The 27,345-nt window shown below is 44.0% G+C and overlaps 1 protein-coding gene across 10 annotated transcripts in view; it reads right to left on the bottom strand.

Annotated features, from left to right (window-relative positions):
* The window catches only part of LOC106607325 (G patch domain-containing protein 8), a 39,112-nt gene extending 16,809 nt beyond the window's left edge, over nt 1-22,303 (bottom strand). For 3 of the 10 annotated variants that reach the window (XM_045720561.2, XM_014204183.3, XM_014204179.3), the window contains exons 1-2: nt 3,422-8,444; nt 861-933 (exon numbers count right to left, since the gene is read on the bottom strand). Coding sequence is in view for 5 of the 10 variants with exons in the window: in XM_014204179.3 (XP_014059654.1) it covers nt 861-867 (7 nt within the window). In the remaining 5 variants the exon portion in view is untranslated. The other 7 variants (XM_045720559.2, XM_014204180.3, XM_045720558.2 and 4 more) reach the window with 5 other exon arrangements.
* Nucleotides 22,304-27,345: the final 5,042 nt, after the last annotated feature.

Below are 27,345 nucleotides of genomic sequence, written 5' to 3'. Positions count from 1 at the left end.
GCTAGATACAGACCACATCAGTTACAGTAACTCCACAATCTTCTACGAGCACATATCCAACCCTTCAGCGGCTAGTATCACTGCACTAATCACCACAGCTATGAAGCCCAGACATTCTACAAATTGAGTTGAAATTCCAAACATGACACAGGTGTTCAAAGGCAAACACACACATAGTGTGAAACTAACTTGACTCTTGATCAGTGGAACATCTGAGAAGCAGACCTGGACTCTGTCTGCTACACACTTCACAGTGGAACCAAGCTGGGTACACACAGGCATTCCACCATCAGAATATGTCTTTATTGGAGGAGAATGAACAGCAGCGTGTCTCAAGGGAGCTTGTGAGCAATGAGCATCAGTGCGAGTGTGTGTGGGGTGGGCATGCATTCTACAACCCCTTAAAAAAATGTTTTAACTCAGGCCCACTTTAGTCAAATCTGCTCTAGGCTAAATGCATCATGGGAAGGGAACAGCAGTGGCGCAAAGAACAAACACTACCACCACCCTCCTCCTCTTTCCTCCCGTCCTGTCCCAGGGTGCATTACACTATCCTTTCTACACCTAGTTCTGGCTAAGACCAGTGCAAGACCGACAGGGACAACTGTACCGGGGTCATGCACTAAATACTCTGATCCTTTCCATCTACCAGAAGAGGAAGACAGAGATCAGAAAAAGCACAGAAAATAGAAAGGAAACAGTAGAAAAGAAACAAAACAAGTACAAAATAAAACCTGGAGAAAGGTGAGGCAAAGAGGAGGAGTACCGAGAGGAGTATTGAGAGGTATTAGCACACATTTGAGAAAGGAGTATGGAAAGAGAGAGAGAGAGAGAGAGAAGGGGCGAGAATGTCTTCTTACCCTGCATGGTTTTGCCCAGTCCTTGCCCCAGCTTCCAGCCATGTTTCTGAAGCAGCCGGTGCCCAATGTTATCCTGGCAGACAGAACAGAGGAGAAAAAGACCAAAAACATTCCAATAATGGGCACGGGTCACAAACACATACAGGACTACTACCAAATCATCACCACCTCCTACACCATGTGACACCAGTGACTTCCAGCACAGGGGGAGGTGAGGAGGGAGGTGAAGAGGGAGGGAAGGAGCGTGTAATCTCTGTACTAACATCCTTATGGCCACACTGAGGGGTAGAGAAGGAGCCTACCCTAACAAGAACTGATTAAAACCTCTAAAGCTTACAAACTGGGGATGAAGCGTCCCATGTTCTACTCGTTGCTGTAACACAGAGAATATCAGCTGACTGGGAGGTACGAGGGGAAGGAGGAAGAGGAGAAAGGAGACGGTAATATATGTATCACACGCTTATACATATATGAACCGCTATAGAGCGAGATCTATCGTACACAGACAAATGGAACAAAACAAGGTATGGAAATCTTGCGTTAACAGAAAGAGGACCAGAAACTCTCAAGCCTGTTGTGATTCCATAACCAAGACACAGGGGAGCGCCACGAAAACTATGCAGCTGTCACGAGAGAAATACAGCGAGAGAGGGGGGAAGAGAGAGAGAGAGAGAGAGAGAGAGAGCTAAGAGGGCCTTGGGTTACCATTACAAGGCCCAGGGTTGAGAGTGTGTATGACTGTGTAGGAGAGAGGAAGACATCAGGTGCGTGACTGAGACTGTTATAACGCTATGGGACGGCAGTAAAACAAAAGTGAAATGCAAGACTTTCGCACCACTACAAACTACAGTACATCATCAAGCACAAAGAAAACAGAAACAATGAGATTTGTAAAAATAAAAAATAAGAGGTTGCGTTTCAGTTGTGATTATAACTATTCCAAGCTTTTCTACTACCATTCACCAGGGTGCTGAAATCTACCAAAAACATACAAACCAACCCAAAAAGTATATTTATAATCACAAAGAGAGTAGATGTTAAATTTCAAACAGAAAACCAAGTGGGAGGGATTGAAACCAAACAGTAAAACAGCATGCAGCTTTTTGTTGAAGAGTTGAACAAAAAGAGACGGTGTTAGTACTGGACTGTATATGATGATGCATATACAGAAGGGCAGGGTCAACAGAAGGCCAACGGACCAATGGTGTTAGTCTGAGATGGGCTCAAGCACAGAGGTGATGGTTGGACAGGGTCATAGTAGATTGTCTTGACAGACAGAGGGCCGTGGAAGTGGATGGAGCTGTAAGAGTGGTGGTGGGGTGGGGCAGTATGGGTTAGTGCATGTGGAAGGGGTACTGGTTGTCACACACAGAACATGCTGCATCTCCGCCCGTCTGCTTTTGTCCAAGAGATGGATTTTTGTCAATTTTATCAAGTCCCTGTGGTATTTCTACCCAAACTAGTGCCCCCCCCCCCCCATCTGTATAACTAAGTAAACGCTCCCAGCTTGCTTATCGTTAACTAAAATATCATTACCTAATTGGTTTGTTTTAAGCGAGACACCTAAAATACTGTTGAAATGGCAACTCCCCTCCAAAGCCACTGATAATCTCCCTCATATACAGTATTTGTTGTAGGGCCTTGCTGATAAAATACACAAATATTTGTTTTCCTACCTTACCCCAGGGAAAAGTTGAACTGCACCACTTCCTAGCTCTGTTTGGTTGTGTTTTTCTCCTCGTCTAATTCCAGACAGGAAGACCCAGTAGAACAGAGCCTGGGAATGGGGGATATATGAGCTGTATCTGTGTGCCGGTCAGATCTTCCGCTCCAAGCACAGATAAGAGAGGAATTCATACTGGGCCTCATATGCTGGTGAGAGGGATCACATGTGTACTTCTAATAACTGGGGCTATACATCACCTAGCATGGTGTCACCATATAAACATGTTCATGCTGGTTGCTAGACACATCAAGTCAGAGCAGTTATAAATAAAAGAGGGGCTGGAGGACTACAACTCCCATGATCCTCTGCAGCCTCGTCTCTCTGCACTGCAGATGGTGCTGCAGTGGGCTCCTCCCTGCTCCCATTGACAAAGAGATACTGGGGATGCTTTCAGTTTTCACCGCAGTAGGATGGTGCTGTAGCTGCCTGCAACAACCCACACAGAAACACAAGCACCGGCTGAGGAGAGTAGTAGTTCATCTAATAGCACCTTTCAGGGGTTATGTAGGTTGGTGGGAGGGAATCAAATGTAAGCCAATAGTCTGTAACCCTCCCCCAAAATAACTCTAGCTGCGTCTGTAAATCAGAATGAGGAAAACCAGGTGGGGCTGGTGAGGGGGAGAAACTTCAGTCCAAAACGGCTGAGACTGATCGATGAGCCAATCAGAATGGACTGAGCAGAGTGTGAGGGCGGAGATGAGGCGCAGGCTGTGTGCTGAACAACAGATGAATGAACGCACTAAATGAAGAAGAAAACAGACAGACGGACGAGGAAAAGCAACGACGGCGAGTTCCAACAGCAGTGCAAGTGGAGTGAAGGCATTTCCATACGAACCTGGCTTTAAAATACTGGGCTGTCAAAAGAACAGTCACACGTGACACAATGTAAGAAACCGGCCAGTCACTAAGTCTTTCAACTGCAATCTGTTCTCTAGCTTTTTCTTATTAAAAAGAGCTAAAGTCTTTATTTTGCCCTAAAAAAATGTATAAAACACTGTACACAAAACAGAAATGTGGTAACTAGGCATGTCAATAAACTAACTGCTTTAACGATTACTGTTAATATAGGAGAAATAAAAAGAAAATGTTATCCAAACAAGAGAAATCCACACGAGAGTGTTGGTAGGGAGGGTAATGTGCATTGTGCGGTCATTGACACAGTGCATGGGAGGGGGGGGAGGTGGAGGGAGGGTAAAACCAAATAGATAGGGGTAAAGGAAGGAAGAGGTATACAGGGGGCACCATACCAGGAACCTCGGCGTGTGTGCGTCTTCAAACCTTGTGATGCTGACGGTGTAATTGTGTGTGTGTGTGTGTGTGTGTGTGTGTGTGTGTGTGTGTGTGTGTGTGCAGTAGACGCTGGCTGTGTGTGAGCCTCACACTGGAGGTTCAGAAGCCCCTTGCATTATACAGGAGGTTTTTAAAATGGGGATTACTACACCATCACTGTCTGAGGCCTTAACCCACAGAACAGACAACACGCTAATCCACTTAACCAGAAAATAATGTCCGAAAATAGATCAACCAAAACTTGGGTCATATTTAATATGATTATCTCTGTGAGATTTCAGAGAGAGAGAGAGAGAGAGAGACACTAGTAACTATGTGACAGTACAAAACAGAGGGTCGCAGTCAGGCGTCACCCGCTCTCGTCCCCTTGTGGAATGTGTGTTTTTACAGGAGTCTGGTGGAGCCTGGTCTGTTGGACAGAGCAGGGGGGCAGCTCTCCTCTCCTCTTCCTTGTAAAGCTCTTTTTCCAGCTCCGCTGTCCTTGGCGCTCTGTCTGTCTGCCTTGCACGCTCACATTCCTCCCTGCTGAGGCTCAGATTGGTGTGACTAAATGGAAACAACGGTCCCTGCATGGGCCTCAAGGGACTCAGGCCAAATAGAACAGACACCTTCCCTGCCCTCTTAGCACCACCATATTGGAGAGCAGTTGTTACCTAACCTTGGGTCTGTTCAGTTGACCTTGAGGAGTTGTGACTTAACCGGTGGACAGACTTGGTCAGGACCATTGGATCCATGACCATCAATGACCTTAAAAACATCTAACTGACCTCGTCAGTCTGCCTCCTGCAGTGTTGGAGCGGCTGCTAAATAGAGATGGAGCCCTAGGCCGGGTCAGGGTTGGAAAGGGGACGAGTGACTGACGGCAGACGACCTTTCCCTTGGTAATCTTCCAGGCTGGGAGGCGGTGGGAGTGTAACACTCACACGGCATGGAGCAGAGGAAAGATACAGCTGGTGCCTGAGCAACAGCACAGTAGTCTGTGTGTGTTCCTCCAGGCTCTGTGTGTGTGCGCGCACGAGAGTGTGTATGTGTGTGGGCGGGCGAGCAATGTTGTCGTGCGCGTGGGTGGCAGTGAAAAGAAAAAACACCTATACAAGGTTGATCATTTCAAAGACACCTACAGCTCTGTTGATACATGGATGTGAACAACAACATGGCCTTTAAGCAGTCGGTACACCGTCACAGTCTGTCAGACCCACCTCATGTTGATGATGTCAGCACCTGGACCCAGAACAGAGACACCAAATGGCTGTTAGCACCCGTGATAACATACTGAGGGTGGGCTGGGGTCAGTGTGTTACTGCAGTCGTACTGCACCATGAGAGGGTGATGTATGACCTTTGACCTGTCATAAATCCCTGGGCATGTACGTTTCCTTCTAATCTGACTGAGGTTTGACTCTGAATATTGTTGTCAGTGGTGCTGTGATGTAGCTGACCCTGGCTTGGTGCAGTGTCTCAGTAGCCAAAGGTAAAAGGCCGGAGGACATCACGTTAAATGGCACGGTGTGAAATCAATCTTCTCTCTCTCAAGTTTGAGGCCAGAACAGCTTGTGCACAGGTGGTTTTTTTAAATAGAGTTTGCTCTTGTGTGTGTGAACGCTAGTGTATGTGTGTCTGAGGCTGCCCACTGCATCTCTCTTTCAGGGCCAGGGATTTGGAGGAGGGAACAGGGGTAGGGGACATTGGAGAAATGGGGAGGGGAGGGGAAAAGGTGTTGTGATTAGGACAGAGTAAGAGAGCTAGTACCGAATGATAGCCAGTTAACACATGCAATGCAAAAAAAACAATGTTAGAGAAAGAGCGAGAGAACAGAGGGGAAAGACAGAGAGAGAAAACAGATCCCAGTAAAGTACCACAGACCTCTAGCTGCCTACAGATCAGAACACACACGAGTGGCAGGGGAGGGGCGCAGAGAGGCGCTGCACACACAGCCAGCTCCTTGACGTGAGACACGCTGACGACTGTCACTGCCCCCGTCACCCCAGAGCCATGTCACTGCTGCTGGAGTACGAGGGGGAGGGGGGGGGTCAGACAAACTTAAGTGGAGCTGTGAAATTTCAAAGCTGATCAGCTGCAATTTCACTGAAATGAAAGGTCTGGTGTGTGTGTGTGTGTGTGTGTGTGTGTGTGTGTGTGTGTAATACGCATTATGTGAGCGTATGTGTCTGAAGTGACAGTCCTCTCTCTCTCCACGTGTGACAGGAGCTGTCGTGCTGCAGCCCGGCTCTCAGCGCCCCTCCATAGACAATAGCGCAGGAGCAACAGAGCCACTTTACCCAGGCAGGCAGGCCACCTCTCCTGCTCTCCTCTCCACTCCTCTCCACCGCCCACCTACAGTGGGCTCCTGAGCCAGTGAGTGGGTTGGTGCTACATGGCTCAGCTTGGTTTGATCAATCCACCCACCATGACAACCCATCAGGGTCTATGTCACATATATATCTATATCTTCACATGAAGGTCTATATAGAAATGGTCAGGACCAGACAGGAGTTTCTCCCTCACATTTCATTAAGGAAGCATTTTTAGCATGGCTTAGTAACGCTTTCAGAGCAGCAGGACAACCGCAGAGCTAGGAGAAGGACAGACTGACCTTGCTGTTACTGCTGTTGTTACTGCTGCTGTCTATGTGCCTCACAACAGAACAGACACAGGATTATTTACACCAGAGTGCCTGGCTGAATCATTTGGCTTTGTTACAGCTTCATGCTTAAGGCTAGCTCTCATCGTCTAGCGGTATAGCTGTGTGGGTGTGTGCGCCGTTTCCATGTAGACTGGCAGTATATACTTTAAAACAAAAGCCTAAAAACCCTTCTCGTACCTACTTGTAAGTAAAGCTTTATTTATCAATGCAGCTGGAACTCTTGGCATGAACTCTCAATGCAGCTGGGCTAAGATACTGTTCTGCTGTGCCTTGAGATGCTCAGAATCAGATCAATAGTTGGAGTCAGGGGACATCCACTATGCCCTGAGGAGGAGAGGGGATAGACGTTGTGGAGACAAGAGTGGAGTTCAGGCCTGCTCTCCGCGGTGCTTCAGAGAGAGAGAGAGACAGATGGAAGGGGGAGCGAGAGGAAAGAGCTGCCTGCGATATTATCCATGTGCCTCGTCAGCGAAAAATGCAGTCCCAGTTGCACAAGCACCATGCCAGCACAGAATGACAGAGGGTACTGAACACCGAATCACTGTGTAGTAGAGAGAGAAATAATTGTTTGAACATAGATGCATGAAAAGAACAGAGAGAAGATTGATTGAGAGAGCAGAAAGACGTAGAGCGATGTGAAGACAGAGAAAGAGTGATAGAGAGACAGTAAGAGAAGCGTTACAAGGAAACCCTAAAAAGATGGGAGTAGGAAAGCGGAGCGTGCAAATACAAACCGGGTCATTGCTGCTTAGCTAATAGGGGCCAATTCGCTGCAGGAGAGAAATGTCGAACACCCCAAGTTGTGTACAATACTGTAATGTTCGGAGATAACTGTCCTATATACACACAAACACACAGAGTACAAACTCCACACACACAAAGACTAAACATACACTTCCATCTCTAAACCTACACCTTTTCTCTTCTCTTGCTGTGGGTGTGGATAAGGCACAGAGTCGGTTTCCTTTCCCAAATCAGGTCAGAGCAGAACAATCAGACCACATCTGATTCGCCTGTTCGTTCCCTCCCCCCCAGTGTGTGTTGTGAACATGTGATTGTGTGCTACGCTTCTAACCTTGTTAGCCCAAAGAGTATTAGATTAGATGTTATTTATCGACAGGACCCCTTGTGAGTATGTCCATCTCGTGATAGTGCTTCAGTGGCTAGGGTGCTAGCAAGCTATAATTAACTATGGGAGAGTGTGTGTGTGTGTGTGTGTGTGTGTGTGTGTGTGTGTGTGTGTGTGTGTGTGTGTGTGTGTGTGTGTGTGAGTGTGTGGGGGGGAGATGTGTTGTAGAGGGGGCTAGAGAGGTTTGTACAAATGGCCTGTATTGCTAAATAGCCACGGTGTAATTTATCACCGAGGGCAAGGGAGGCAAACAGGGATAAGCAAACTTCCACTACTAAACTCAGGGACCTCACGCTTCCCTAGAGGACATACACAAATGACATTTTACTGTACACTGCCCTTTTAACAGAGTGATTGGAAGGTATTTAAACTATAGACTGGTAACAGTGCCTTATCCACTCCACTCTAACAATCTGGTGAACTAGTGGCTGGATGAGTAAAAACGCGCTAAAAAAAGACAGACGCACATTCAGAGTTAAGAGCTACGATTAAAGTCAAATATAATAATGAATAATAATGAAAATATAATCCTATTCATCCAGCTAAGAGCTATCACACAGGAAATGGCACAGGAAGCAGAGGGGGTCTACAGTGATTCTACTGATTGGGTAGGGAGAATGGGTTGTCAAGGGAACACTGGACGTGTCTATCACACAGGCAGTACAGGGTGAATGAAGGGGGCGAGGCTCTATTCCTCTCTCTCTGGACCAATCATTCATTCTCTCTCACACACACACACACACACACACGTTTCAAGTTGGGCTTGTCCAAAAAGGTGCAGGGGTGAAGGATGAGGCCTTACCGATTCTATGGGCTTGTCCAGGGACGCCTGCTCCAGCTCCAACTGGCCCTCTTCATACTGGTCAAAGTGATTTCCCCCCTAAGAGAGAAGACATGACATGGGGACTGAGGGTTAGACACCAGAGAGCTAACACACACAGAGACAGAGAGACAGAGAGAGAGAGAGATTGACACTGGTCTACTACCATTGCTTTAATGTATTGTAGTTCTGATTAATATTGTTGTTGTAGTTAATGGTAATCCCATGTCCACTATTACTGCTGTTGGTCCCACCATTCATTTATTTTTATATATATTTTATTTAATTTTTTCTCCCATATGTATACTTTGACAATGTAAGTAATAATGAACTTGCCATGTCAATAAAGTCAATTGAATTGAGAGAGAGACAGCGAGAGAGAGAGAGAGAGAGAGAGAGCAGCGAGAGAGAGAGAGAGAGAGAGACAGCGAGAGAGAGAGAGAGAGAGAGAGAGCGAGAGAGAGAGAGAGAGAGAGAGAGAGACAGCGAGAGAGAGAGAGAGAGAGACAGCGAGAGAGAGAGACACAGCGACAGCGAGAGAGAGAGAGACAGCGAGAGAGACAGCGAGAGAGAGAGAGACAGCGAGAGAGAGAGAGACAGCGAGAGAGAGAGAGAGAGAGACACCGAGAGAGAGAGAGAGAGAGACACACCGAGAGAGAGAGAGAGAGAGAGAGAGACACCGAGAGAGAGACACCGAGAGAGAGAGAGAGAGCACCGAGAGACAGCGAGAGAGACAGCGAGAGAGACAGCGAGAGAGACAGCGAGAGAGACAGCGAGAGAGACAGCGAGAGAGAAAGAGATATGGAGAAAGAGATATATGGAGAAAGAAAGAGATATATGGAGAGAGAGAGAGAGCGATGTGGAGAGAGAGAGAGAGCGATGTGGAGAGAGAGAGAGAGCGATGTGGAGAGAGAGAGAGAGCGATGTGGAGAGAGAGAGAGAGCGATGTGGAGAGAGAGAGAGCGATGTGGAGAGAGAGAGAGAGCGATGTGGAGAGAGAGAGAGAGCGATGTGGAGAGAGAGATATATATGGAGAGAGAGAGAGAGAGAGCGATGTGGAAGAGAGAGAGAGCGATGTGGAAGAGAGAGAGAGCGATGTGGAGAGAGAGAGAGAGCGATGTGGAGAGAGAGAGAGAGCGATGTGGAGAGAGAGAGAGAGCGATGTGGAGAGAGAGAGAGAGCGATGTGGAGAGAGAGAGAGAGCGATGTGGAGAGAGAGAGAGAGCGATGTGGAGAGAGAGAGAGAGCGATGTGGAGAGAGAGAGAGAGCGATGTGGAGAGAGAGATATATATGGAGAGAGAGAGAGAGAGAGCGATGTGGAAGAGAGAGAGAGCGATGTGGAAGAGAGAGAGAGCGATGTGGAAGAGAGAGAGAGAGAGAGATATGGAGAGAGAGATATGGAGAGAGAGATATGGAGAGAGAGATATGGAGAGAGAGATATGGAGAGAGAGATATGGAGGAGAGAGAGAGAGAGAGAGCGCGCTCAGTAGTGAAAAGCCAGAGGGAACAACAACCGAAGGAAAACGGAACAGTCTACAAAAGAGAAACTCCTACTGTTTCTGTGTTCCCTTGATGGAAGTGAAACCATTTCAGCTCCCAAGAGGCTAAAACACATTTCACAATTACACAGAAACCACACACACAATCAAAAGGGGATGAAATGGACATGTTAAAACACATATAGATTCCTGCCAAAGACGTAGCTTAATGCACGCACTGTTGAGATAAGGTTCTCTACTGCCTAAGCTTGACAGCTGAAGAGCACCATATCTTACAAGACAGATGGAAACCTAATTTTCCCCGAGTGGTTAAACCGGTTACGGTGGTACAAAATAATAGGCTAGAGAGAGAGTGAATGAATGAGTGAGTGAATGAGTGTGTGTGTAGCTATATTACCACAACATTTCAATGCCATGAGGTCAGTGCAGAGATCTAACCCATTTCACTTCCCTGTCTGCAATGAGAGGGAACAAATTGGGGGGGCTAGAATTAATTGAGTTATTTGTATTTTTCAGGGTAGCAGGATGCAAAAACGAGGCATCGTATTTGTATGAGACAGGGTCCTTGACCTGAGGATGACATGAGATGAGTAATGAGTGTGTCACTCCTTCCAGAAGGTGGGTGTTCTATACAGTCTCTGTTCCCAGACAAGACACATTGCCCCTCAAAGCAGAGGCAGCAGAATGGCACGTGAAGGTCACCTTGGAAAGCAGATGCGATTCCTCTGACCTTCAACCTGCTGAGTCTGAATGACTGGAAGACACAAGGCAATGTTCTTTCAATGTGTTCAATTAGACTGACTGAAAGCCACTGTTCTAGTGTGTTCAATAATACAGAGATCCTGAGCCCCATATCCCTTTGCTCGGAGTATATTTGAGGCTTGGGTCGTGCTGTGGTACTGACTTCATCAAATGGTTTTAGATGACTGAGGTAGAGCTATACGCTGACCTTTTGTCACAAGGAGCACGCGTGTGCCTAAATTGAAAAATGTTGGCGCACACAGAGAAATTTAGGAACACCATGACAAATATGAGTCAAATCGCTTCACTGTTGAGCCCCGTGAGGCTTATTGAGTTTAACACACAACCTCAGAGGAGGATCCATTTCTAATAGTTTTTTATTGCAGAACATCAAGCCTAAGTGGGTTAGAACCTGCGGGACGTCTTCTGATGAGACTGTGATGTGCTCTGAAGTCTGTAGAGGCGGCTGCCAGCAGCAGCAGTGACTGTCTACTCACCTACTGATTCTACTACCGCTTCATCTTTCCAACTGGGGGATCCACTGAAGAACACAGATACTAGCCTAACTACAATAGATCACGTTATCGTAGCTCAAACCTTCAAGACAAAACAAGGATTCAATTCAAAAACAGATCACCTGTTCCCTTATTTCTAACCAGACAACATGATTTATACCACAGTAAAGCTTTACATGAGATCCAAGGATGACACTAGCCTGACCGATTTAAAAACAGGTACAAATAACCCTCAAACCGCTGTCCGATCCCACATTAACAGGTCATTATTTCAGTTGAAGGGCAAGCTGCATAAGCATGTTTGTTTTGGAGAATTCCATTAGGGAGAGGCAGTTCCTTATAACAGAGCGAAGGGAGGGGGTTATTTACCAGCAAATCAATGGCTGCCTCCTCTCCCCTCCATTTCCCTTATTAAAAGTAGGGCACTCTTCAGGGAATAGGGTTACATTTGGGACACACGACTCTTGATTTTCTGAAGTGATCAGAATGCCTAATGTGTAACCAGCTGCAGCTCCTGCCACAATCTCATCTTCCCACTGCTGCCTGCTGGTCCTCTCTCATCCGTCTCCGGTCTAATTTCACCACTCACAAAAGCAAAATAAATATTTTGGCATTCAAATAAATAAACATCAATCTAAACTTGTAACTGAGCTACCACTGTCTACATTGAAATGGATAATTGATGCTTACCTCGAATGACCCCACATTAGGGGAAGTCTGCTGCTCAGACCGAGTCTGATGGAAGAGACTAGAAAGAGACTCGGTGGCTGCTCTGAATACTGAGCAGTATGCTCTGCATAGTGTTATAACATGCAACATGCCTGAGCCCCAATGACAATTTAGTCTAAATCAATGGGCTTTCTATGAGATGGGTGGGATGAGACGGTGGCTATGTCTGTGTACACAGGCTGAAGTTAGCGGATCTCTGGGTGTTCCATGTGCAGTGTTGCTTGGCAGCGGGCACTCGTGTAGACCAGGAGAGAAACACCTGGAGAATACTGAGCGCCTGGGTATCCTGGACTGGTGATAGTTGTAACTCCATAGTTACATATTTTGATATTATTTTTGACATTACATCGTATCTACAATTTCGCAATATTTTAGCGCTAGTTGGCTGTCCCTGTACCAAAACTCCAGTAATTTTTTTAAACATAGTATCGAATCATGAGAATAACAATACATATTGTATCGGCACCTAGGCTAAGTATCGTGATATTATTGTATCGGGAGGTCCCTGGCAATTCCCAGCCGTACTAAGTAGCGTAACATACAAGCTCATGCACACACAACGTTACTTTCTAAAATCATCTAACAAGAGTTAAAAACTAATGGGGCACCGATGACATTTTTGGCCGATACCTGATATTTTCCTTGCCAAAAAACCCGATACCGATAACCAATATTTAAAATGTTTGCGGCCTTTTAAGCATTCTAGTACAGTTAAATAGTTAACACACACACACACGGATGGACACAGCGGTCTAAGGCAATGCATCTCAGTGCAAGAGGTGTCACTACAGTCCCTGTTAGAATCCAGGCTGTATCACATCCGGCCGTGATTGGGAGTCCCATAGGGCGGCGCACAATTGGCCCAGCGTTGTCCGGGTTTGGCCGGGGTAGACCGTCATTGTAAATAAGAACTTGTTCTTAACTGACTTGCCTAGTTAGATAAAGGTTACACACACACACACACACACACACACACACACACACACACACACACACACACCAAAAAGTTATTTTGTTGGCATTCATGTCCCCATTACCAGTAAAACATAATCAAAACCTATTTCTTTCACTTACTTGCTGTGCTGTTTCATTGTTCATTTGTTCAGTCGTTTCATTCTCAACCAGGATTTCTATGGAACACCATTTGGGTCTTCGCGTGTCAAAACATACTATTTAACGTGTCAAATAAGCTTGTTGACCAATCAGGACCTGAATATGCCTGCATGTCACAATTTAACATGTTCATACATTTTTTACGTAGTTATTACACATTGATTACACTATCATTCATATTTCATGTCACAACGATTAGTCGATACGTATGCTATGATGCTGGTAAAGTTGTCTAGTGCACCTACAGTGCTGGTCATAAAAAAAAAGCTTGCTAGCTCATGGATGCAAACAATGTTCTTCCACAAAAACGACAATCTGTTTCAGTTGCTATAGCTAGCTAACTTTATAGGATAGGTGTCATCTGAAATAACCCTTTAATAAGACAGTTCTTATTTGATTAACCTCTCTTGGGGAGGTGGGACCCACGGTTCACACTATTCAACAGCCAGTGAAAAATCAGAGCACCAAATTCAAAACCACAAAATGTCATAATTCAAAGTTCTCAAACATACGACTATTTTACACGTCTCCTTAATGTAACCACATTGTCCGATTTCAAAAAGGCTTTATGGCGAAAGCATAAAGTTAGATTATGTTAGGACAGTTCCAACACAAGAAAAAGCACACAGCCATTTTCCTAGCAAGGACAGACGTCACAAAAACCAGAGAACCAGCTAAAATGATGCACTAACCTTTGACGATCTTCATCAGATGACACTCCTAGGACATCATGTTACACAATACATGCATTTTTTTCCCGATAAAGTTCATATTTATATCCATAAACCCCATTTTACATTGGCGCGTGATGTTCAGAAAATATTTTGCCTCAAATACTGCCGGAGAATCGGCACAACAATTTACAAAAATACTCACCATAAACGTTGATAAAATATTAAACTGTTATTCAAAGAATTATAGATGAACATCTTCTTTATGCAAACGCTGTGACAGATTTCAAAAAAGCTTCACGGGGAAAGCACACTTTGCAAGAATCTGAGTACTGCGCTCAGAAAAATACACTAGGCAATACAGATACCTGCCATTTTGGAGTCATCTAAAATCATAAATAGCATTAGAAATAATCACTTACCTTTGATGATCTTCATCAGAAGGCACTTCCAGGAATCCCACGTCCACAATAAATGTTGTTTTGTTCGATAATGTCCATAATTTATGTCCAAATAGCTCCTTGTTGTTAGCGCGTTCAGTTAGCTACTCCAAATATAGGAAGCGCGCAGAAAATGTCACAACGAAAAGTTAAAAAAGTTATATTTACGTTCGTTCAAACATGTCAAACGTGGAAGCCTTAGGAAGTGCAAAATGAACCCTAAGTCACTGTGTGTTCGATAGGCAATGACTTGAAAGGACTACAAGCACCATAATTCCCACTTCCTGGTTAGATTTTTCTCAGGTTTTTGCCTGCCATAAGAGTTCTGTTATACTCACAGATGTCATTCAAACAGTTTTAGAAACTTGCGTGTTTTCTATCCAAATCTACTAATAATATGCATATTCTAGTTCCTGGGCCCCGAGTAGTAGGCCGTTTAATTTGGGTACGTTTTTCATCCGGCCGTGAAAATACTGCCCCCTTCCCTAGAGAGGTTAATGGTGGTTGGACCTATCTATGTGAAGCTAGCCACAATAAGGATTAGCCAATACAACTTTGCGGTTAGCCTTCAAAATAAAAGTACTGCATAATTCTACTATTTGTATTCATTTGCATCACTGTCAATTATATACTTTTAATTTGAAGGCAAACCGCTAATTCCACATTGTGCCTAATCCTTATTGTGGCTAGCTTCACAACACATAAGCTAGCTGGCTGCTTATAACATTAGCTTTGGGCAACAGGGTTAAGTAGCTGGCTAGCTATTTATTTTCATGAACTGACTTTTCCATTTCAATAGGCGAACAACAAGTGACAACTTAGCTAATACTTACTCACAAGGATTCCTAAATCATTGCTAAGAATAATTTAAAGGACTGGCCGGTGTTTGTACAGCTTTGACAGAGCTACTGTGTCTTTTTTGACACGCAAAGACCCAAACGGTGTTCCATAGTATGTATGTCGTGAAGCTAATAGCAGTGACGCTATTACTGTGTAACTCCGGTAGGGCAACATCGGAAAAATAGTGCACTTGATAGTGTTAACCGGTGTTCGACCAGTCGGCGAAAGCCAACATCACCCACGACAGAGAATGGTTGATTGTCAAGGGCAATGAATTCCATTATCTTGGCTTCAATGGATTTCGCCTTTGAGTTGTCTCACTGAAATTTTGTTACTCTTTCAAATGACTGCTTGACTTGTTGACTGCTCGATCCACACAGCAGACATTGTGGGCTAGTTTAGGAATGTTGTGTTGCACGTATAGCGCAAAATTTTACGCGGCGTCATTACATCATGTACCTTCGTTATATAGGTATGCACGTCAGCTTTGACATCGGTTTTGCACATCGGCCAATACCGATGTTGGCATTTTTAGCTAATATTGGCCAATTTCCATATGTTCACCGATATGTCGTGCATCCCTATTAAAAAACATAAAAATCCCCCTTAGTTTCAATCCAATGGAGCAACTTTTTAGCCACATGACTCAGATGAACAGTGGCCTTCCACACTCACAAGCAGGCCCCATCTTACAAGCTTTGGAACATATGGCCTGCCCTAGGGCTCCCCACCAGAGAGCCAACACTCACCAGGAGGCAGGCAGCCATACAGGGGCTCTGAGGTCCACACTGTGACACCCAAATCCTGCATGCTGTGTTTCTGTACCCTGACCACATCATCAAGCATTTGAAAAGTGTAGATGGCTTCATTGTAAATCAAACACAAAATATTTCATTTTCATCTCAAAAACCCAAGTGCTGCAGAGTTTGCATGACAAACATGGGGTCACTCCGGGTGTGAATGCCCAGTCTCATTGTCCTTTCTCATCAAGCCCCCTCCCCAATTCCCCTTCATATTCTTTAACGAAAGGGGAAAAAGCTGGCCTCAGCAGCATGTGAGGAATGAGCTCCGACTGGAGAGAAGGCAGATGGTAAGTGCCACACTTCCCCCCGGGGTCTGTATTCACCAGAACCATTCAAGCCCATAATCCCAGTATCCCATACCATCCAACCACCACAGAACTGATCAGGTAGGGGAGTATTAGATGTACGATAGACAGCTTGTTCTGTGGTCTACATTCATAAAAGAACAATTCAAACCCCTCATTATCTCTGGGAAATCAAGCCAACAACTGCATCAAGGGAGATAGTGTTGAGGTAGTGTTGTTCTAATGGGAGAAAATAACAGACTGGGTGTCTGGGCACAGCTAGGGGAAACCCACTATGATGGAACCCAGGAGAGCAGATAGTTCACAAATTCTTGGAAACCCAGTGTTTGGAGAGACAATAGATCATGGAAATGCAGAATGCTCCAGAGGGAATGAAGGCAGCAAAGTGAGAACACTGACTGCGACAGTTTGAGACTGAGTAGTATCACGGCAGCAGACTGGCTTGGCTCTGGGTGTGTGAGGCTGGGCCTCTGTCTTCCAATCCTCACAGGAGGTAGCGTGGTGTGAGGAGGCCTCATTGGGCCTCTGGCTGGCAGACTGCATGCTGGGAACAGCTGGTCTGGAGCAGTCTTCACTGGGCCCTGAGGCCACACAACAGACCGTGTGTGCTGGTACTGCCTCTCCTAGACCTAACCCCCCCCCCCACGGCAGCTGCACAGGATGCCCAGCCACAGATCTGTGGACACCATGAGAGTGGCCAGTGGTTGTCCACACTAAAACAAAGATAATATTGTTGAAGTGCTGTTTCTAGTCCAGAGAAGCTGACGAACATGCTGACCACTAGATAACTAACAGTTTGGAAACAGAAATCTCCTGTAATTTCCTTGTTCCCTTGTTACACATTCTTGATCTGGTATTTTATCTTGGATCATTCAATTAGGTCTTGGATTAGGGAAGTGTTAAAGAGCACCCAAAAGCAAATAAAAAAACAGAAAAACTTTCCATCCAAAAATAGGTGCTGCCATCACTTAGAAAAATAAGCCCCTAGTGTCATCTGTCAAAATCTCTCTCTTATGGGCTGCTAAAAACACTCAAGGAATGTGTCAAGTTAGACATGGCTTAAACAAAAACAAAATTGATCACAGACTTATAAATATCAAAACACACCAAAGATGTAGCAAGAATTATAGAAGGAGGGGAGAGAAGAGAAGATGCCTATTTGAAAGTTAGAAAATTAGTAGCTCGTGACATTTCATTTTTTGTATTTTTTTTTTAAAGATTGGAGGGCCCTGGTCTAAAGAGTCCTCAAACACCTCCCTGTCATTCTCTGTCCATTTCCCTGTCTTGTCCTGTCCTCTATGATGCCTGGCCCTTCGCCATAATTGAGGTGAGTGACAGGGGGAAAAAACCCACAAACAAATAGGGATAAAACAGGGCAGTTAGCACAATGTCTTCTAAGCCTCATTAGGAGAGCAGAATTCTGCTGGGTTCAGGAACGTTAGAAAATAACCAGTATGAAACACAAACAACAGCTTTTCATAACAAGCATAATACAGGGGCATGACTGATGTGTCATTTTTGCAGACGGTTAGATTTGCTTGCTAGGGCATGTGAGAGCAGAGCAGGGAGATTTATGCGAGTTAATGGGAAACGTTCAACATTCAATTGCGCAATGTAACCTGCAGCGACAACCCCACAATCTCTACCTTCTCTCACACCCTGCAAAAGGGAAGTGTTGGCATGAATATTTAAGAAACATCTTGAGCTAAATTCATTCATTCACCAAATAGGCTGCAGGTATTTGAGATGGAAGTATGCCACAGACAGTCATTGGAGGACTAAAGGGCAAGACATAATTCATCACAGACACAGCCAATAAAGAAAGTAAATGTAGTCTATATCAAAGCACATGATTTAATCATTTTCTGTATCACGAACACCTTATATTTGCAGAGTTATATTACCTTGGGACCTAGCAACTAGCGAGCATGACTGACTGTGGCAGGCCTCCTTTGGAAACAATCTCTTGGACAATGAGAACTGAATGAACTACAGAAAACACTATGCAGTGTACAATAAACTTGTAGTATACATCCATGGCCCTGCTTTATACAGCCTAGTAGTTGACTTTACTATAGGGTGGTGACAGAGCAACACTTCGGCCTCTGCACTATTTATGTGCACCATAAGAAAATAATGACTGTCCTTTCCATTACTGTATACATAATCCCAGCATGTCACTTGTAGACATTGCACACATTTCACAAGAGTTTGAGCATTTCCCATGGTCAAGGACAAGTGTGAGTAGCAGACAGCCAAAGCTGCTTGTGGGTAGATAGCTCCAGCTTCCCACAAATACAAGCATAAGCACAGACCGGTGCCAACACCAACTAAAGTAGGGTACAGTAAAACAACACAGCCATGAAGGAAAGCAGATCTTTTGCCAGACCTTTGGGCAGCTTTAACCCAAGGGAATTAGTTTGAAAAGTATGTAGGTTATCCCAATTTGACTCATTGTAACATGATCATTGCAGTGGTGCGATGCCAAAATATTAGAAATTGGCACAGGACGTGCCCATTTTTGACAGTGGCACACAATTCAGCACAACTTGTCTAAATCTCTCAAACTCTGAGCTACTTTGACAACCATGACTGAAGACCAATGTTCACTCTAAACTGCGCGTGCGTGCAGTAGCCAGAGCGTGCAGCTCCCCCAGGACTGCATGCAGAAATATCTGCCCACAGAGAGAAGCATGAGATGGAACTTAACTTTCTAGAGCAGTGGTCACCAAACAGTCGATCGCGATCTCCAAGGCATTCCTAGTCGATCGCCAAACATTTCTGCAAAAAACCCAATGATAAAGCCTTGTGTTCCTATTAATTTTGGTTTTGTTGTCTCGGGCTGTTTGCGATATGTGCACACAATTCAGCTGCCCTGCGCGCCGGGTAGGTGAACTGTTGCCATTTTGAACCATTTCATGTGTCAAAGTACAAACTGCCTTCCCGGTGGGCCCAGAGAGCAAATCAAGTGCACTATAGGCCTAACGCTGGCCAATCAGATGGCTCAGATGATCATGTCTGCAGTGACGTAGCAGGCATAAAAGAAAGCGACAGCAAAGTTGATACTATAAGATTTCAAAATGTTTAAAACCATGACTAGAGAGAAACGGTCAATGAATACAGCAAAGAGCTGCTGTTTTCATGAGTGAGTTCATGTTAAAGTTCTTACTCAGCACTATCAACATGTTGTATTTAACACTTTTAAGCCATAAAATGAAGTTTTTCTTATTTCCACTCAGTGCTACAACAAGTACTACAGCAGTAATGAATGTGTAGGAAAATGTATCTATGGGCTTGCGTTATTATTAGCAGTTTGGGTCTTTTTTAATATCAAGGAATATTTCACTTTCTCTGTTCATAGGAGTAACAACATGAATTTGTGCAGGAGGCAAAAATAATGTGGTGTGACTCGAGTTTAGCTATCAGCTGTCACTTTTTGGTCAGTGGAGGAAAGGGAAAGCGGAGGGACATTGAGAGGCAGACCCTCTGTTTGCTGCTCTCTCCCTCCACTGAGACTGACCAGATTGCAGGCACCATCAGCCCAGTAAAATAAAAATAAAATGATTTAAATGTATGCTCACTCAGGTGTGCTTCACAAGTAATCTATTACCGACCAATGTGATCATATAGCCTACCCCAATTTTCTTTTAAATATATATTTTTTTAAATGGCCCGAACAAGAACAATGCACTGGCAGGTAAATTCAAGCAAAGCCAATATGTGGTGATAATGTATTGGGCCTACAGCTTACAACACAAACCTCATTGCTACAGTACTGTTTTTAAATCGGTTAATTTTGCATAGGTTTACGTTTTTTAAGTCTTGTTAGATCTCAGGTTGCATTTTGACTCAGAAAAGGTTGATGACCACTGTTCTAGAGTTTTCCCTGTTAACACTATCAACATTCCCTTTACTGTGGCAAATGTGATCGAATCAATGCAATAGCCACTTTCAATGCAACATAACGAAACAAAACAAACTACGCAAGAGATTTTGTTGTAGGCAGAACACATCTGAGGAGTATTCTATTGCATTGACACACACTACTCCGCCCGTACTCTACACAGACTGGTGCGACATAAACAATCAGCTGCAGTAGGCCAATATGCAATTAGACAATTGACATATGGATCTGTGCCATTTACTTTGAACTGGACTGTGTTTGCAGCTTGAGCGGTCGTGAGTAGATGCGCTTGTTTTTAGATCAAAGCTACAGCTGCATGTAGCCACATGTGCACATTTTGTTCATATCCTTTGCTAGTTAGTGAGTTATTAGCCCAGTCATTTGTAGTTAGCAATAGGGGAGTGACTGCTTCCTACAAGAGAATAAAACATGTACATTTCTAGACATCTTTGAAACCTGAGTTAGGTAAAGAGCTTTATTTATGTCTTAAAGGGGCACTGTTGTATTTTGAGACAGGCTTGAATGAGCTAAGTAGCCAATAGGCAGAAGGTAGCATAACTCGTCTGATCTGTAATAATGGTATGGGAATAATAATGCATTTTGTAAAGTGGTTACTTGGATCAAACAACATTTTCACTCACCTTGTCTGAAGCGCAAGTGGATAAACAGGTTAATGTCAAGCCTTGTATATTTATTTTAAAAAGTCTCATGGAATGAAGGCCTACATTGAACACCACAAATTGGCTGCTACTGTAGGCTGAATGATAGAACAGCTATTTTCATGTTAAAATGTTATGGGGTGCATTTTCTCCATTGTTTTTGATGGTAGGCCACTCTGGTAGGACAACATTATGATCAAATAGCCATAGTAGCCTACATTGCCACTGTTAAAAGTGTAATTTAAAGTAGGTACAGCCTCAGTGTTCACAGTAAACACATACAAGAAGTTGCAAAGAATTTTCACAAAGTTCAAGTTTGCGCTCAGCAGACCTGAAATTTGCTCAGAGCCTAAAAACATTTTAGGGAACATTGCTGAAGACCACAACATAATCACTAAAATTCTAAATACTATATGTATTCACTGGCAACCGAGGCCGAAATTACACACTGGAAGACCAACGGATTATAAGGGTGACGTCAGTCGCAGGCAGAAACTGAACAGGACACCAACTCAACCCCATCCTGTCTTGGGTTTCAGACAAGCTAAGCAATAAACCAACTAATCTGAATACATTCATTGCATATGTTGAGGTTAATAGTTAGTGTTGTGGTGCTGCCAGCAATACAGTTAAAATTGTCGCCCATTAGAAGTAACATGCCAAAAAATGCGTGAACTACTTGGCATAACCGGTAAATCCGACATAAGCAGAACAGAAGCAAAACAAACCCAGCATTGTCGAGCAACTGAGAAGGGAATCCGCTCACCTTATCCGTACCCTACTAGTAAATAACAAAAGCGAATACATTGTGCTGCACCAACAAGCGGCGTACAGTAGCTAACTAGCTACAAACGATACATGTAGTTAGCGCTAACATGACACATTATTCTCAACTCGCCCGAATGTTGCACAGCCAGGTATGGTATGTAATTCCATGCATGGTGGCTACAGTACAATAGAACCCATGTTTCCCCCTTACTAGCTGACTTTGCTGATAGCTACTTTGAGGAAAATGTTACTGTGATGTGTTTGTACCACCTAGCAAGCTACCCTACGATGAATGCACTAACTGTACATCGCTCTGAATAAGACCGTCTGCTAAATGACTAAATGTACATTGTCATTGTTGTCATTGTCAGCACCAACAATGTGACAGCTAGCCAGCCAACTAACGTTAGCTAGCTCGATGTAGTTAGCTCATTTCCCCCAAGGTCACTCGGTTCACTTTGTCAAAATTACACATTATTTGTATCCACTAAGCACGTGCTTAGAATTGGCAGTTGTGTGTAAAATCCAATTGCTCGCCAAGACGAGCTCGAGAGCAATGCAACTCGTCGAACACTGGACTATCAAGTTGCTGCTAACTAGCCTAGCTAACGTACCTGCAGACTTCTCGAATAGTGCGAGGCTATGAACCACACTACAGATTCCTGATTCGTTTTAAAATGTGTTATTAAGGTGCACAATTATTATCGTGATATTATTTATACTGTATTGTGTTTAGTTGCTAAATATTTGATTAACATTACCTGGAAATCACGTTCTTCGTTGAACCTAGAAAATCTGTCAGCCATTTTCTGTACGCAGCAGCTTCTTTCGTCTCTCTGAATGCTGGTCATGGAAACGCCTACTGAGTTACCAACAAAGCAACTGTCCAATTGTAACTCGCAAATACTTTGATTGACGTATACTTTTTTTAAACGTATTAATTAATTTTTTTGTTACTTTTTTTTGTTGATTGACGTATACTTTGAAACAACGTTGCAAATGTGTAAAACAGTGTAACGTTTTGTTATTAAGCGTGCCCAAGCATATTAGCTGGTTCCTAAACCAGCAACGGCCACCCTCATATGCCAATCTAGGTCATTTAGTTTAGTCTACATTTATATCCCACACATATACCCACTCATGTACACTTTGTTAGATTAGAAATAGTATTATTTTACTTCAGCTGTCGAAAGAGAGCAGTAAGCTATACATTACATTATTACTTTGTTATTACAGCTCAATGGGAGACCACACATTTCCACAAGCTCTACCTGGATAACAATTAAGATAGGTTCCCATGCCATCTCGTGGCCAAAACATTGAATAGCGCCAAGGCCACACAAATCAAACAACATTTAATTTTCACACGCTTCAAAAACAACAGGTGTAACCTAACAGTGAACTGCTTACAACAACAGAAAACGCAAAAATAAATAAATACATAGTAACACATTGAATAAATACGCAATGATACAGAAGCTTGGATATATACATGGGGTACCAGTACCGAGTCGATGTACAGGGGTAGGAGGAAATTGAGGTAGATATGTACATATAGTTGTGTGTACATGTTATGTGAGTGAGTGGTGATGCAGACAGTCAAGATGCTCTCAGTGGTGCAGCTGTAGAACTTTTTGAGGATCTGAGGGTCCATGTCAAATCTTTTCAGCCTCCTGAGGGAGAAGAGGCATTGTCGTGTCCTGTTCACGACTGTGTTGGTGTGTTTGGACCATGATAGGTCCTTAGTGATGTGGACACTGAGGAACTTGAAGCTCTCGGCCCGTTCCACTACAGCCCCATCGATGTGAATGAGGTGTGTTCGGCCCTCCATTTCCTGTAGTCCACGCTAAACTCCTTTGTCTTGCCCATGTTGAGGAAGAGGTTGGTGTCCTGGCACCACTCTGCTAGGTCTCTGACCTCCTCAACATAGACTGAGAAAAAAGCTGAGAAAATATGTTTTTACTTTAAACCCAGCATGACAATTACTAATCTCAACTCTTTTCTGCTGTACCATGGACAGCCACATCATATTTAGCTTACATTGATTGGAGTGTATTGTTTTTTATATCTTTCAGTTGTCACAGCCATTTTGCGCATAGATGATTTTATTATGTTGAAATGTTGAAGTTGAAATGGTGCTGGAATAGTGGAGGCAGCTTCTGTTTTCTTTGTGACTTGCGATAACTCTCTGTGGTTCTAAATCAATAGTTGTTTAGTAGTCTGAAAATGTCGGAAACATTAACTTGCTTGACCCTGCTGTAGGTCATGTAACTGTTGGTTATATGCTTTGTGGACTTCACTTGACAGTGATGATGAAACACATGTTGAATTTATTCTGCAACTGTGGCATTTTACCCCTTGATCACACCGACAGTGTCGTTGTGCTAAATGGTACGCAGCATCATCTGGATATGTGTGCAACAAAAGTTTAACATTCACCTTCTGCTACCATTTCTGTCAAGTTACACTTCGATCACACTGACAGCATCATTGCATTTTGGTACACCAGAATTACATTAATTTCCAATGAAATGCTGCGTTTGCCTTGCAGCATTGCGATGCACAGGCAGTTGTAGTGCGTTTGGGGTGGTGCGTAAGTTGGAATCTGTGTCAAACTGTATGCGTAGACAGCTTGACAGAAATGGTAGCAGAAGGTGAATGTTGAACTTTTGTTGCATAAATATCCATCTGATGCTGCTGTACTATTTTGCGCAACGACGTTGTCGGCGTGTTCAAAGCGTTATACACATACAGTTTGACGCATACGTTTGATAAATCCAACATATGCACCACACAGAACACACTGCAACTGCCTCTCCAACACAATGCTGCAAGGCAAATTAAGCATTCCATTGGAAATTAATGTACTTCTGGTGTACCAAAATGCAATGATGCTGTCGGTGTGATCGATGCGTTAGCATCATTGTATTTTGGTACACCAGAAGTACATTCATTTCCAATAGAAAGCTGCGTTTGCCTTGCAGCATTACCTTGCAGAAGCCGTTGCAGTACGTTCTGTGTCGTTGGATTTATCGAATGCATGCATCAAACTGTATGGTAGTGGGCTTGACAGAAATGGTAGCAGGTGAATGTTGAACTTTTATTGGACACATATCCAGATGCTGCGTACCATTTTGCGTAATGAACCTGTAGGTGTGATAAAGGAGTTAGGCCTACATATCATGGTGGCAAGGCATATGACAGGGATCATCTACTACATTCAGCCTCGGGATGATTTCTTCTTGAGCGGATGGTCGGGGGTCGGTCGTAACATAACTCCAAATAATTTGTAGACTGCAAATTGAATGCAAGAAGCCCCCAAAAATATGCTTGACTAAAACAGAATAATTTCAAACATTGGTTACATTTGTATATGATCACGTCGTGTCTCTCTATTATGTGTGGAAATACTTTGGAACAGATTTCATAAATGAAAAGCACTCAGAGCTAATTTCCTGGTGGGTTTTTTTTACAGCATTTTATGTCCAACAATGAAAATACCACACACCAAAAAAAATTATAAATATATACAGCACAAATCAAAAGTTTGGACACACCTACTCATTCAAGGGTTTTTCTTTATTTTTTACTATTTTCTACATTATAGAATAATAGTGAAGACATCAAAACTATGAAATAACACATATGTTATCATGTAGTAACCAAAAAAGTGTTAAATCAAAATATACTGCTCAAAAAAATAAAGGGAACACTAAAATAACACATTCTAGATCTGAATGAATGAAATAATCTTATTAAATACTTTTTTCTTTACATAGTTGAATGTGCTGACAGCAAAATCACACAAAAATAATCAATGGAAATCCAATTTATCAACCCATGGAGGTCTGGATTTGGAATCATACTCAAAATTAAAGTGGAAAACCACACTACAAGCTGATCCAACTTTGATGTAATGTCATTAAAACAAGTCAAAATGAGGCTCAGTAGTGTGTGTGGCCTCCACGTGCCTGTATGACCTCCCTACAATGCCTGGGCATGCTCCTGTTGAGGTGGCGGATGGTCTCCTGAGGGATCTCCTCCCAGACCTGGACTAAAGCATCCGCCAACTCCTGGACAGTCTGTGGTGCAACATGGCTTTGGTGGATGGAGCGAGACATGATGTCCCAGATGTGCTCAATTGGATTCAGGTCTGGGGAACGGGCGGGCCAGTCCATAGCATCAATGCCTTCCTCTTGCAGGAACTGCTGACACACTCCAGCCACATGAGGTCTAGCATTGTCTTGCATTAGGAGGAACCCAGAGCCAACCGCACCAGCATATGGTCTCACAAGGGGTCTGAGGATCTCATCTCGGTACCTAATGTCAGTCAGGCTACCTCTGGCGAACACATGGAGGGCTGTGCGGCCCCCCAAAGAAATGCCACCCCACACCATGACTAACCCACCGCCAAACTGGTCATGCTGGAGGATGTTGCAGGCAGCAGAATGTTCTCCACGGCGTCTCCAGACTCTGTCACGTCTGTCACGTACTCAGTGTGAACCTGCTTTCATCTGTGAAGAGCACAGGGCGCCAGTGGCGAATTTGCCAATCTTGGTGTTATCTGGCAAATGCCAAACGTCCTGCACGGTGTTGGGCTGTAAGCACAACCCCCACCTGTGGACATCGGGCCCTCATACCACCCTCATGGAGTCTGTTTCTGACCGTTTGAGCAGACACATGCACATTTGTGGCCTGCTGGAGGTCATTTTGCAGGGCTCTGGCAGTGCTTCTCCTGCTCCTCCTTGCACAAAGGCGGAGGTAGCGGTCCTGCTGCTGGGTTGTTGCCCTCCTACGGCCTCCTCCACGTCTCCTGATGTACTGGCCTGTCTCCTGGTAGCGCCTTCATGCTCTGGACACTACGCTGACAGACACAGCAAACCTTCTTGACACAGCTCGCATTGATGTGCCATCCTGGATGAGCTGCACTACCTGAGCCACTTGTGTGGGTTGTAGACTGCGTCTCATGCTACCACTAGAGTGAAAGCACCGCCAGCATTCAAAAGTGACCAAAACATCAGCCAGGAAGCATAGGAACTGAGAAGTGGTCTGTGGTCCCCACCTGCAGAACCACTCCTTTATTGGGGGTGTCTTGCTAATTGCCTATAATTTCCACCTGTTGTCTATTCCATTTGCACAACAGCATGTGAACTTTATTGTCAATCAGTGTTGCTTCCTAAGTGGACAGTTTGATTTCACAGAAGTGTGATTGACTTGGAGTTACATTGTGTTGTTTAAGTGTTCCCTTTATTTTTTTGAGCAGTGTATATTTCATATTTGAGATTCTTCAAAGTAGCCACCCTTTGCCTTGATGACAGCTTTGCACCAGTTGGGGGACCATATCATATGAACTAACATGATATTATAGAGCAAACGCAATTATCACAGCACATAGGTTGTAAAATGGCTATTTTTTCCTGACTTGGCTTCCCCAGTGATTTTACCCACGCACCGCTGCTTGCCCTTCGCTTCATGCACACTTTCTCATCCCTGGGTGCCACGGAGCATGCCTTGTCAGAGAAACCTCCGCTAGCTCTTGGATTAGCCTGGGCAGCCGCTAGTGGTCGCTATGGATCCTCAATATCCATAGCTTCCAAATTCGATATAACTTCGTTGTGAAAAGTTGTGCCTACATTGTGAAAACATTTAGACTGCGTTTAGACAGGCAGCCCAATTCAGATTTTTTTCAATCTGATCGCCTCTGAAGAAATCTGATGTAAAAAGATGTGATTGGTGAGAAAATACAAATGAGTGGAAAACAGATCAGAAATGGACTGCCTGTTTAAACGCAGCCTTGATGTTTACTAATTGTACACAAGAACCACACACTTCCTCCATTCAATCCTAACTTCGAAAAATATCATGTACTTTCGATTTTCAAATCCACAC

The sequence above is a fragment of the Salmo salar genome, chromosome 06 (assembly GCF_965601325.2).
Source record: "Salmo salar chromosome 06, fSalSal1, whole genome shotgun sequence".
NCBI classification, from domain to species: Eukaryota; Metazoa; Chordata; class Actinopteri; order Salmoniformes; family Salmonidae; genus Salmo; species Salmo salar.
This window is presented reverse-complemented; position numbering and strand designations above follow the sequence as displayed.